The 12653-nt window shown below is 35.2% G+C and overlaps 1 protein-coding gene and 1 long non-coding RNA gene across 2 annotated transcripts; one reads left to right on the forward strand and one right to left on the reverse strand.

Moving 5' to 3' along the window:
• Window positions 1–5237: 5237 nt before the first annotated feature.
• LOC128552819 (uncharacterized) lies at window positions 5238–8124 on the reverse strand. The gene is made up of 2 exons (XR_008369176.1): window positions 8049–8124; window positions 5238–6203 (listed from the first exon to the last, which is right to left on the reverse strand). It is a non-coding gene; the product is annotated as an uncharacterized LOC128552819 (long non-coding RNA).
• A 3227-nt stretch (window positions 8125–11351) lies between these two features.
• Window positions 11352–12363, forward strand: LOC128552822 (flavin-containing monooxygenase 5-like). Its single transcript, XM_053533887.1, has one exon. The coding sequence runs from the start codon at window positions 11574–11576 to the stop codon at window positions 11982–11984; it is 411 nt and encodes a 136-aa protein (XP_053389862.1). The 5' UTR covers window positions 11352–11573; the 3' UTR covers window positions 11985–12363.
• Window positions 12364–12653: the final 290 nt, after the last annotated feature.

The following is a 12653-nucleotide window of genomic DNA, read 5'->3' on the forward strand; positions in this document are numbered from 1 at the left end:
CACTCAAAGAACGTTTGGCAATTATTGGGCGTTTGCTGTGTTTAGTGGCCCAGATCTTATTACTAACCTTTCTGACGGTCTTAAAATAATGGACCCAGGTTTCATCACCTGTGACGACATTGGCAAACTGCTTTTTGTCATATTTTGGAAACATTTGAAGCAGCTTTTAGGCCACTTTAACCCGTTGCCTCTTTTGCTCATCTGTCAACAGATGTGGCACCCATCTAGCAGAAATCTTTCTGACTTTCAAATGCTTCTTCAAAATAAGGTGAACCGTTGATAGTGATATGCCTACCTTTCGTGCAGTATCACAAACTGTAAATCTGGCATCTCCTTCAATGATTTCCTTTATTTTGGAAACGATTTCTTTACGAGATGCAGATTTTGGCCTACCTGATTTCGGTGCATTTTTGATGGACTCTACACCAGACTCAAATTTCTTTTTCCACCGCCGAACTGTGTCATAAGACACACAAGAAGGTCCATAAGCAGTAGAAAGTTCAGTCATCAGCTGCTTCAAAGAACAACCAAGTTTTGAGCGAGCTTTGATGTAAGCCCGTATTTCATCTTTCTTGTCGACGCTTCTACCAACCATTTTTACTACAGTAGTCAATGATTGCGTGTATTCAAATGGCAAATTGTATGTCTTACACTTAGTCTAACATGTACATTTATACACCGTTGTGTAGGTACTGAATAACCCTATACAGGTAGGTATTGGATTTTATCGTGCCCCACGTGGATATCGAGCTAGAGGACAATAAGCAATTCATATCGAACACTCCTCGTATATACCTATAATTCAATGTTTTAAGTACTTGATTTGTTCATTGATTCTGTATTACAAATGGCGTTTATTTCAATTAATGGGAAATAACTTGATCTTAATGGTATTGGCTATTTCTGAGCGGAGTGTAGTCAACATTATCATCTGAAGTAGTCTCATTATCGTATTATTACACTTCAGAGTCACTTAGAATTCCGTTTATTTTTTTTTTTTTTTTTTGCAGGTTTAATTTTTGACAATTAATGTTCAACCAATGTGATATGTGCATAAATTATGCCAAGTTATCCAGTTGAATTCATGGTTAAACTAAAAATTATGAATCGAGGTTTCTCTAGTTCGATCCAATATGGATTAGTTTTAAAAAGTCATCGGTTCCTAAAATAGAATGGTGCAAGTAACAAGAACGAATCGGCATTTGTGTTATCACAGGCTTTTTTCAGCCGGACATGTCCTCGTTTATAACTATTTGCTGTTGTACCGTCTCGATGATTCATAACCGAATTAATTTGATCATGCAATAATGTAAACGTTGTAAACATGCAGGTCAAGGTAAGTAAGGCGATATCTTCCAGGACATTCCTCTTTCGTCAAATGAGGAAAACTAGGACGCTAGTCTCGTCTTGTTTCTAGGTATACAATTTAAATACATGCATTGAAGGACGCTCTTTGTGAAGGAATGAGAAAACATTTTATCTGCTTTACATCATGTTAAATAAAGGCATACGACAAAATATGGAGTGGAGTCTTGGAGTGAGGTCTGGAGTGAGATTTTGGAGTGACCTTGGAATTTAACTTTGGGCTGAGATTTTGGAGTCTAATATAATATAGTTATTCGTTCAAAGTTATTGCGATAAGAAGCAGTGGTATTACTGGTGAAATTCCATCAGAGGAAATACAATATTGATTAATGTATGGTGTTGTTGCTGTTGTTGTACGGTGATTGTTGGTATGAAGAATCAAATTCAACGTAGCATGAGATATTTAGTAGTTATACTCATGATTACGGGTTATATAAGGATTTGTTTTATATATTTATGTTTACAACAAAAAATATATAAATTGTTGTTTTTGTCTTAAGAAATGAAAATGTTTATCAGCAATTATGTTATTGTTATCATTGTCATCGTCAATTTTATCCTGAAAACCAATTTATCAACCAATGTATTACCCTTGACAGATAAAGCATTAAAAAGTTCTAAGGAAAATAATTTTCTAAATTTGGATCATCATCATTATCTTTAACAGCAAAACAAGCACCTCCATCACTGTAATCCTCATCATCAACAATAAGACAACAAACCGTTATTAGTAAAACTAACGATGATAATGATGATGCAATGACTGATAATAAGGATGATGACAATGGTGATTGTGATGATGTCGATTCTGTCAATAATTGTCATCAACAACAAAAGTATTAATCATCATCATTGATATATACATGTTATTCTTATTTCACTGACAACATTATCACGAAAACATCTTCTTCGCTAAGAACATCACCAACATCGATAATTATTATCAATAACAAAAGTCATCATCATTGATATGTACATGTCATTCTTATTGTACTGACAACATTATCATGAAAACATTTTCATCGCTAAGAACATCATCATCCTGTCATCAAAATCATCAACATCATCATCATCATTATTATCATCAGCAGCAACAGCAATAACACAAAACCAAAGCACAACAAAATCATCATAAAGAAGTGTCATAACTACATGTCATTATTTTCCCTCCCTTTCTCAATTTATCAAAATAACAACATAATCATCAGTGCTATTAACATCATCAGTAGCATTTTTATCATAAGCTATATCAGCATACTTTGCATGAACATCGTCATCATCATTATCAGTAGCTGCTCCATTTCCAACAAAATCCTCGTTCCACCACTTGTCTTTTTTATGATCTACATCATGTAATAAATATATATGATATGAAAAAGCAAAACTTTGATTTTCACTCTATTTGTATCACTCCAAGTTAACTCCAAAATCTCACTCCAAACTACATTCAAAGACTCCACTTCATAATTTGTTGCATGCCTAACATAAACAGGCTCGGTACGTTCAAGGGCGTTTATTTTTAGGTAAGAAGGAAAGCTGGTTGTAAATGTCCGCTTTTCACATTACAAAAAAAGGAACGGACGGCGTCGCATAAAGAAATACAAATACATAAATGTAAGACAATGTCACAAAGGTAATTTGCATGATATACTCAATACTTTTAGGCGAGCATGCGTATATATATGTGTGACGTTTTCAAATATTTGTTGATATATTTTAAAATGTTTCAAAAGTATGCAAATCAAATATTTACTTAAATGTGCTTATATACGGTAATTAAAACATATTTTGTGTCCGATGTTTTGTTTTCCTCAGTATAAACCTATACCAGCAGATAATTATATACTCATTCTTTTATTGTGATGCAGACAGTCTTTTTTAATTACTTAAAAGTGTAAAGGGTTGACCTTTCAAGAACTTGTTTCATTTCATAAGCAACATAATTCACTACGCTAGTTTATTTATTCATTTATTTTTTGTTTAATAACAAAAACCTTTCAGTTAGGATTTTGGTCTTTGGGTTTGCAATATTTTCTTCCTATTTGGGATGGGAAAATGCAGCCTTATTGGCATTGGAAATACGGCCGATATTCAGTCTAATGAGACGGGTAGAAAACATAAACAAGTTCAGCATGGCCATTGACCAAAATGTAGTGCATTGAGTTCTCCCAATAAAGATCTAAAACAGAAGCTACGTGCGGCATGTAGCGTAACGTTTTATATCACGAGCACTGACAGGTACATGACCGGCGAACTGCCTTAAGGTCAAAACTGGATTTATCTGGTTTAAAGAAACATTCTACTTTGTTTATTTTTGCTGTTTGTTTGTTTTTAAATCAAAAATCTAAAGGCAATTCTCAAAACACAAAAAGATCATGTCATAAAAAATGTAGGTCTAACTTGTACGCAAGTACTAAATCCTCCCGTAACGAGAGGCACGTAAGAACTGAAAGCAAAACCTATGTGCACACGGAAGATAGAGGACAACAGTCTTTTATTTACACTGTCCCGTGTCTTTGGAACATGGTGGGGGTAAGAGTGAGGTTGGGTGCGCACCATAAACCGGTTTAAGCTCCCCATGGTGTTTTTGCCACTGACCGTTCCAAGGCGGTGCCCCACTATGTTCCTTTGTTTGTTCGTTTTGTCCTGATGTGTTGGCTTTGTGTGTGTGTGTGTGTGTGTGTGTGTGTGTGTGTGTGTGTGTTCCATTGTTTGTTCGTTTTGTCCTAATGTGTTGGCTGTGTGTGTGTGTGTGTGTGTGTGTGTGTGTGGTGCACGCGTCTGCGTGCTGTGGGTTTCGTTTTGAAGAGGCTGCGTTTTTGGTGCGTGGCATTCCCTGTTTGATATTTGTCTTTGTTTTTTTTGTTTCCTGTAAAAACTCAAGATCCGCTGTTGAAAGGTGTTCACATTGTTGTTATTGTGTTTACGTGGTATTTTTAAAATAATATAGCATATCACAATTGTCTGCGACGATCTTATTTATTAATAGGCTTTTTGTCGGCAAAATCGATCAGCAGTAACTAAAACACTATTAGGTACTGCTGGGTTTATAAACATTTGACATGTTTACAAAGAAACACCAGGTTAATGGAAACTTCGGCTGTGCGGTACCCATCGTTGAAACTTTTGAGTAAACATGTTCATATGTGTTTAATATATTTGGCATATTTACCTTTAATGTTTCATCCGTGTACGAAACACAGTCTAAGCGTAGTTTAAGCTGGAAAATAGAAAATGGCTTTATTCTGTTGTTGAAAGTAATTAACATAATGAATCATTCGCCTAATACTTTTGCCTCTGATTTCGGTCTGGTGTAAAAAGAATTCATCCAGTTGGCATGTGAAGTGTATCTACGCTTATTAGGCGTAAAAAATGTTTGTTTCCGGTATCCCGACCTACCCTAAATTGCCCGACCCTAAATATGACCTTGCACCTTTTATGCTTTAAACACGGCCAGTGATGTTAGAAATCAACTTATTGATGCTCTAAAGGCATAACCCCCTTATTTGTAATCATTTTTTGACACAAAAATAATTTCCGAAAAGTCTCCCTTAATAAAAAAATAAAATCAAAAAAAAAAAAAAATTACCGACCTACCTACCCTAATTTTTTTAGCATGTTACCGGAAACAAAGAATTTGTTAGGCCTTAGTATGCACCGAAATTCACCCATCAGGCGAATGAAGTATTTTTTGTCGGAGGAAAGCACAAGATATAGTAGGTGCCCCAATTTCGGAGGTGTCATTAGTTCCTTGGCGTGTCAGGGGTAAAGCACCAATCCATATGCGGATCTCTTATCCAAAGTTCAAACAGTGGGTGTTCTGACTTATGCAGTGTCATAGTTTAGTAGTGGTGTTAACATGTCGAATCTAACACCCTTGTTACCCGGATAATACAAGATGATGTGATAACTCCAACATGCTATAAAATGGCCGATCAACTATTTTGAAAATTTCACGTTTTTCGGTAAGTTGCTGTGGCTTGATAAGTGATTTTAACCCCCAGATGTTGCAAAAAGAACGAATGGCGATTTGTTTCCATGGAACTCAAACTATTTTACTGTATTTTTGTGAATACAATACACAATATGTTAAATAGTTTACAAAAACCATGTAAGTTTAGTTTGAAAAATCATAAAAAATATTTAGAATTGTTTTACCCGCTTGTAATTCACTGTATGTATGACTCTACCATTTCATTATCTGTCATAGTTTACAGTAAGTTGTTTACTTTTGCCGTTTTAATGTCAAAACCATTTATATTGATCTATGTATGAAAAATGGATAACAGCCAAAAATGACCATGGATAACACCCTACATGTGTTGTCCTTGAAAGTTGATAATAGCCAATATTGATTTTTTTTCATTGACATCCCATAACAGCTTGACCACTTTTGTGTGCGTGGACATGTTTTGATAAATTACTTTGTAAAAACATGATGATATCAGCCTGTTAACATTTTTATGCTGGTAACAGGCACAGTGTGCAACTTGCACCTTCCTTGTTTCAAGTACACATGTGCATAAGTATTATTTCCCCCGCTGTCCCTTTTTACCCCACGATCTCTATATTCCATATAAAGTACATACATGTATTTGATTGTCAACTACCTTTTATAATCACTAATAGCACAAACCCTGTTCACATTCTGAATATCTAGGTGTACATAGTGGTACACCAAGACCTCTCTGATGAGAGACTGGCTGTGCTTATACGCCTTTCTACAAACCGTACATTTATGAGGGTACTCATCAGTTGTTGAAACTTCAACAAAGGAGCCAACTCTACCTGTTCGTCAATGTTGTCTATTTCATCCATCTCTATTCTGGAATGAATACCTGTAATTAAAGATGTGTACAAGTTTCAAGAAGTCTGAACCTTGTTTACTAGTTGACAAGCAATTATTTACAAAGAGCAATTTTAAGCGTGGTAAAAACTGAAACAAACCAAAATTGTTACATTCTGTTAAAAGTGCGACGACTGATAATGAAATGTTTCAAGAACTTCTGGTACTGACCACCTGTATAATACATTGCATTGAGCGTGCTACATCAATAAGTTACCACATTTCATGCGTATACTTATCTAATATACAAAATTGTACCTTAAGAATAGCATATGCAAATGTCAAACTAAACTTACACGAAAAATAAACGCAACAATTACATTTCCTCACCATTTTGTTTTAAGAGCATACATCAATACTTACATTCCATATTCCGCTTCCATCTAAATGGCGCTGCACAAAATGCTCGTGAACCTCGTGCTATTATACCACGAGGCGAATCAATAAAACTTTGCAGTGTATAATTCAACGCCAATTAGGCGTGACTTAACCGCTATTTTCGGTGTTTACAGCAGTATTGTTATGACCTTAAAGTGCAGACACGCCTCGATGCATGAAGTTGATCTATACATTGCCTCATTTACAAGGAGTATACTCAACACCGATTTAATTCCTTATTCAAATACCAAGGCTAAATATGGCAGAGAGAAATCTAATTTTGGGACTTTTAACCGGTGGAATTTCACAGATACAATGTTTCAAAATGAACGTTAGTTGGACGTGTTAACATTACAGTAACAGCTGGTGACCGTCAACGTTCAGTTGCACCGCGTCTGACAAGCATACGTCAAGATAATATGATACGTCAACGTCATTTACGTGACAGCTTTGTGACGTCGCAATCCACGTCACATGTTATAATTGGAAATCCCGGACGACCAATTCACCGTGACACAGTCATAAATTGTTTGCGTAAACGCGGGATTCATTTTCGTCGTCCAACTCGATGTAAGGCTCTTGTCATCGTCAAGAAAAGCAACGCTGGGCTCTGACTAACCGACGACGTCTGTGGGGATCTGTTGTATTAAGCGACGAATAAAGATTTAATCTCCATCACGCTGACGGATAGGTCAGAATATACGGACGCCGCAACGAACGTTTCGCAAATAACTGTGTGCGTGAGGTTTATCCGTACAATGGTGACAGAGTCATAGTATGGACAACAATAAATTCCACCTTCAAGACCACCCTTGTATTGTCTGTCATACAGAGAAATGGTGGCTATACGCGTTACTGACTGCACTGATGTTGAAGCATGGAAAGAAATATGATCTCAGACGATATTAATTTTTTGATGATATTTTTTTTCTGTTATGTTTACTTTGATTACACATATAAATTTGTATGGCTAAACATCAGTAGGTTATAAATATTGACTATTACAGTACTTGTTGCGTTTCTTTTTCGTGTCACTTTACAATGTTGACTATTATCCATATAACATTTTGGGCTTTATCTTCGAAATTTCTGCGAACACTTTGGTCAGTATCCATCGACTTACACATATGCTTATATATTTGTAAATTTGGGTTATTTGATCTAAGATAAAAACTTCCTAATATGTTCATATCATTGTTTATATATTAACTAAAAATTACAAAATAGCATTCATTACCGAAAGTCCATTAAATAAGGTTGACAACGGTTTAAATCGCCAAACTCGTTCTCAAAAGCAAAATATAAACATTGTTAAAGCGTTTCCAAAGTGAAAAATATGTCCGATATGCAAACTGTTTAGTGCAAATGGTACAGCTTGTAAACTATTTTGAATCAGTTATAACACTTTAAACGATCAGAATGAGTAATTAGAAAATATTGAAATAAACAATGTCCTTACCAAGTTTGACAGTTCATCCAGTTTGTAGCATGTTGGAGTTATCAAATCATCTTGTATTATCCGGGTAACAAGGGTGTCTAAGGCCAAGACCAGACATCATTTTGACAAGTGTATGGTTTACATAATTCCCTGTTAAATGTAGGAATATTACTTTCTATCTTTGTTTAAAAAAAACAGTTACGATGCGAAAAAGTCAACGAAGCCAATTATGCAATACTTTGCTTAAATGAGCATCAGGGTGAATATAATTTTTGAATATACAAAGCTATCCTAATTATTTACAAAAAAATACAATAAACATGAAATAGTTTTGTTTGTTTACAATTTACATCTGATAGCGATAGGTTGTTTGTAGTTAATTGCTAGCTATTTGTATACGCCAACAAAAGCTATAACAACGATGCAATAGCAGTAGCCACAATTAAGTAAACAAAACCCCACATCAGCGTCGATATGTATGTGTAAACGATAGAGATACAAATATATAACATAAATAAAGTAAAACGAATAGATAACTTGAAAAATAAAACACATGCATGCAGTTTTGCACGTTTGGGTTGTAATGGCATAACGTCATTTATCAGGATAACGTACATTAAAGTCTGGAGTCGGTTTATTGAAGAAACGAAATACTTTGCACGAGTTCTTGGCATTCCGGTACTTAATTCGGCAACGGTTTAGCTAAAAAAAGACACAATATGATAAACAAAGTTCTGAAATGTAAAATCATTCCAATAATGTCTGAAAATCGGTTTGAAATGTGCGGATCTCTTTACTCATGCTCAAATATTCCAAACACGGGTGGTAAACGCGCAATCCAATTCCCACTGTGAATACGCTAAAAATGGGTTGCGCGACTTCCAGTGCTGGTGTTGCGCATCAATATATACAAAATCGAGGTAGGTGGGTTTTTGTTTTTGTAAATAATGACACATTTACGAGTGCCTTCGAAAAAAAGCAAAATGCTATTCGACACAAAAATGAATAAATATCATATGTGTGAAGTACCAACTTATTAATTTAAGAATCAGCTCTGTTATCACGAAAGCTCTGCTGGCTCGAACTGTCAAAAAAGCATGGAATCATGAAAAATGAAAATTTTCTAACTCTTGTGCCTTCTTTCTGGAAATGTGACGCTTCTAATGATCAAACACGTGTACAACAGTCATGAATATTACATACACTTGAATGAAATGTTGCTTTTGGGGGGAAGATTGGCAAAAAAAAAAATCGGGAATGGGGTTGCGCCCCGGGAATGGAGTTGCGCGTATACATTAATACATTATGATGTATACGAGCAACTCCATTCCCGGTGCGCAACCCCATTCCCGATGATTTTTTGTCATCTATGTCCCCGTAATAATTTTGATATTGGTTACTTTATAACAGTTGAGTTATCATAAAAAGCATCAGATGGCCACAGATTAGGCACATGAGGCCAGAAACTTCCATTTTTGTTGATTTCATACTTTTTTCACGCTTCGTGTCGCCCGAGTTTTTGTGATAATAGAGCCGAATCATAAATTAGAAGCCAGATATTTTACACATATATATGATGTATTATCATATTTGTGTCGAATAGCATTTTGCTTTTTTCTAGAAAATTTATTCTTGTCTTATACTAAGCAAAATCATAACTTCACATACCTCAATTTCGTCTTTTTTACGCGCAACACCAGCATCTGACGTTGCGCAACCCATTTTAAGCGTATTCCCGGCGGGAATTGGATTGCGCGTTTACCACCTGTGCCAAAACAAGCACGCGGACATATTTATTTTTTTTTATATTTTACTTCACCATGTAATAGAAAATTATTTACTACTGAGAGAAAAAGCATTAAAAACTGCATTGTATAAAAATTCTACTTGCTATCTTGGATAGACTCCCATTATGAAAACTTTTGTGAGGACCAAATGTTTCAACACAGCCTAGCAAAAATCATGCACACAACCCTATCTTGTTTTATTTGCCGAATTTTTCTAAGTATATTCTGAAAGTTTGTAAAAACGAGGTTTAATGAAAAGTTAAATTTTTGAAAATAACTTAAGGAACTCAGCGGTGCACCTTGGGACGGCCATTACAGAGAGGCTTATGCCGATTCCAGACTTTCATATCCCCACAATATTCCAACTGGGAAGTTCCAGGACAGAGTAAATAAAAGTTATCACTGCCAGGTTAATTCCTTACATACATACGGGCAACACAATGTATAAAAAATGTAAAAGTTCGTGAACTGAATATATAATATATCAAACAAAACTTAAAGAACCGAATACGCATATACTAAATGCCTTTGCAGAAAGCAGAGCAAGAAGATTAACATCATTAAGGACGAAACAAGCAAGAAAAAAGGTATCAAAGCAGGTCGTCTCAGTGGACTTAAAGAACTGTCAATCATTCTTCTTGCCTCGTTAGGAACGGTTGAGTCCAAAGAAGTGCTGAACTCCAAAAGATGAGATGTGTCTCAAAAAGTTGTAATATAAAAAAAATGTTGTCAAGAAAAGAAGCAGTCATAAAACATTTCTTGTATCATTATGTCATGAATAAGCAAGCTTTCCGACTACAGAATCAAGCCAGTCTCGTATTTTCCAATGTAGTCTAGGCTTACATTGCTTTGTAAACGGATAAAACGAAAGCAAAACTATGCATGGTATTAAAAATATATAAATTTTGATACCAACGTTTGGCTGATGGGTACCGAAGAGTCATTTTTAACATTAAAGGTTTGTCGCCATAAGCGGTATTTCTGTATAAAACATGTTAAATATTACTAAATCCGTCTCAAGTTTTCTGGTTCTCACGAATGCTTTAGCAAACAGCCTTTTTATCGAACAAATGAACATTGTATTATTGTCTCTCCACTGCATGTACATATGTGTTTTCTTCAATTCTGTTAAAAGTAACTGCAATATTGAAAGGATTCCTTACCTGCTCATTGTTTGTGCTGTTTTTACCATTTACTTTACTGCTATTTAGCGCTACTTAGTAGGCGTCATTACAGTAAATTTGCGTTACTGTTTGAAGACGGTGGTCATGATTCCAAAATATAGACAGTTCTTTCAGTAATAAGTAAACGGAAATGATGATTAAGCAAGATTTATGCTCCTCGCATTAAAATATAACAACACATTTAGATTTGTATATTAAAATTATAATCAAATATGCCCTTTCAATGCTATGCTCTACTTCTCTTACTGGCAAATATAAACACACGGTTTCTTTCAAATATTTTGTGTTTATTTTACCTTTTAAATTGCATTTGTAAACAAGTTATTGTGTATTTACTGAAGTATTTATAGATCGTTAACCTTGCACGCAGTTTGCAAATAAACACTGTCGCGTGGTATCCTTGCATTTTGTGCTAATGCATAATATAAACATTTTGAAATGCGTATAAAGTCCTGGACGTTATCAGTTCTCTTCATAACTTTTTTCAAATCTTGTCCAAGAAGACTTACTGAATTTATAAAGGTTCTCTAAAAAGTTTGTTATACAGTGTAAAGAAAAGAACTGGAACGAAAGAAATGAAACGCATTGCAGTAATTGGGGCTGGTGCTAGTGGTCTAACTGCTATAAAATGTTGCCTTGACGAGGAACTTGAACCCGTGTGTTTTGAGAGGACAAACTATATCAGCGGATTATGGCATTACACAGAAGAGGTGGAGGAGGGTCAGGCATGTGTTATGAAATCCACGGTGATCAACACATCGAAGGAGATGATGTGCTACAGTGATTTTCCTACACCGGCAGATTACCCGATATTCATGCACCATAAGTATGTTGACCAGTATTTACATATGTATGCTGACAAATTTGGATTACAGAAATACATACATTTCAATACGGAGGTAAGTAACACGGAATCATTAATAGTACCGCATTTAGAACGGGTTCCTTGGGCGTTAAATGCCTTGACATTCTTCTATAGTTATTGAATATTTGGGAAAATAAAAAAAGACCTTATGTTTAGTGCATTTTCACAAAAGTGACTGATACTATGTCAAAATGCAAGTAAGTTTAGCATTGTCCTATATACCATCCTCTGGGGGAAAACGTCCCAACTGAAGGACAATTTATGAATGAAAATGAGGAACAATATATTGGTTTGTAGCACGTTATCTATTTCACCTTGTTGTAAAATACTGCAACAAATAATGGCTGAAAATGTTACTTGAGCCTGTCCATATATTCACGGGCTGTATTTTGTCTGTACTTTTGCTTAGCATATTAAAGTAATGTAAAAGCAACAAGGTTGATCTACTACTCAGACTCAGTATAATATAGGAATTAAAAGAAAAAAAAATACATAAAGAAATCATTTAAGTGTCCATTGAATATTTCATTTCAACGAGATAGTACCGTTTAATGATTCAGTCACAGCTTGCGTGTGTCTGAATTTTATATTGCCATTCTCTGTACTATCAAATCGATATATCCCTCGCATATTTGTGCGGTAAATTGATGCATTGAATATGCCATTGAAAGATTATGTTTGTTTGTTTGCGTGTCTGTTTTTTTGTTGTTTTTTTTTGTTAAGCATCGTTTTCCAATAGAATGCAGTTACGTAACGGCGGGCAGTTATGCTAACCTGGCAGTGCTCCTGG

This window comes from Mercenaria mercenaria, unplaced genomic scaffold (assembly GCF_021730395.1).
Source record: "Mercenaria mercenaria strain notata unplaced genomic scaffold, MADL_Memer_1 contig_3190, whole genome shotgun sequence".
Taxonomy (NCBI): Eukaryota; Metazoa; Mollusca; class Bivalvia; order Venerida; family Veneridae; genus Mercenaria; species Mercenaria mercenaria.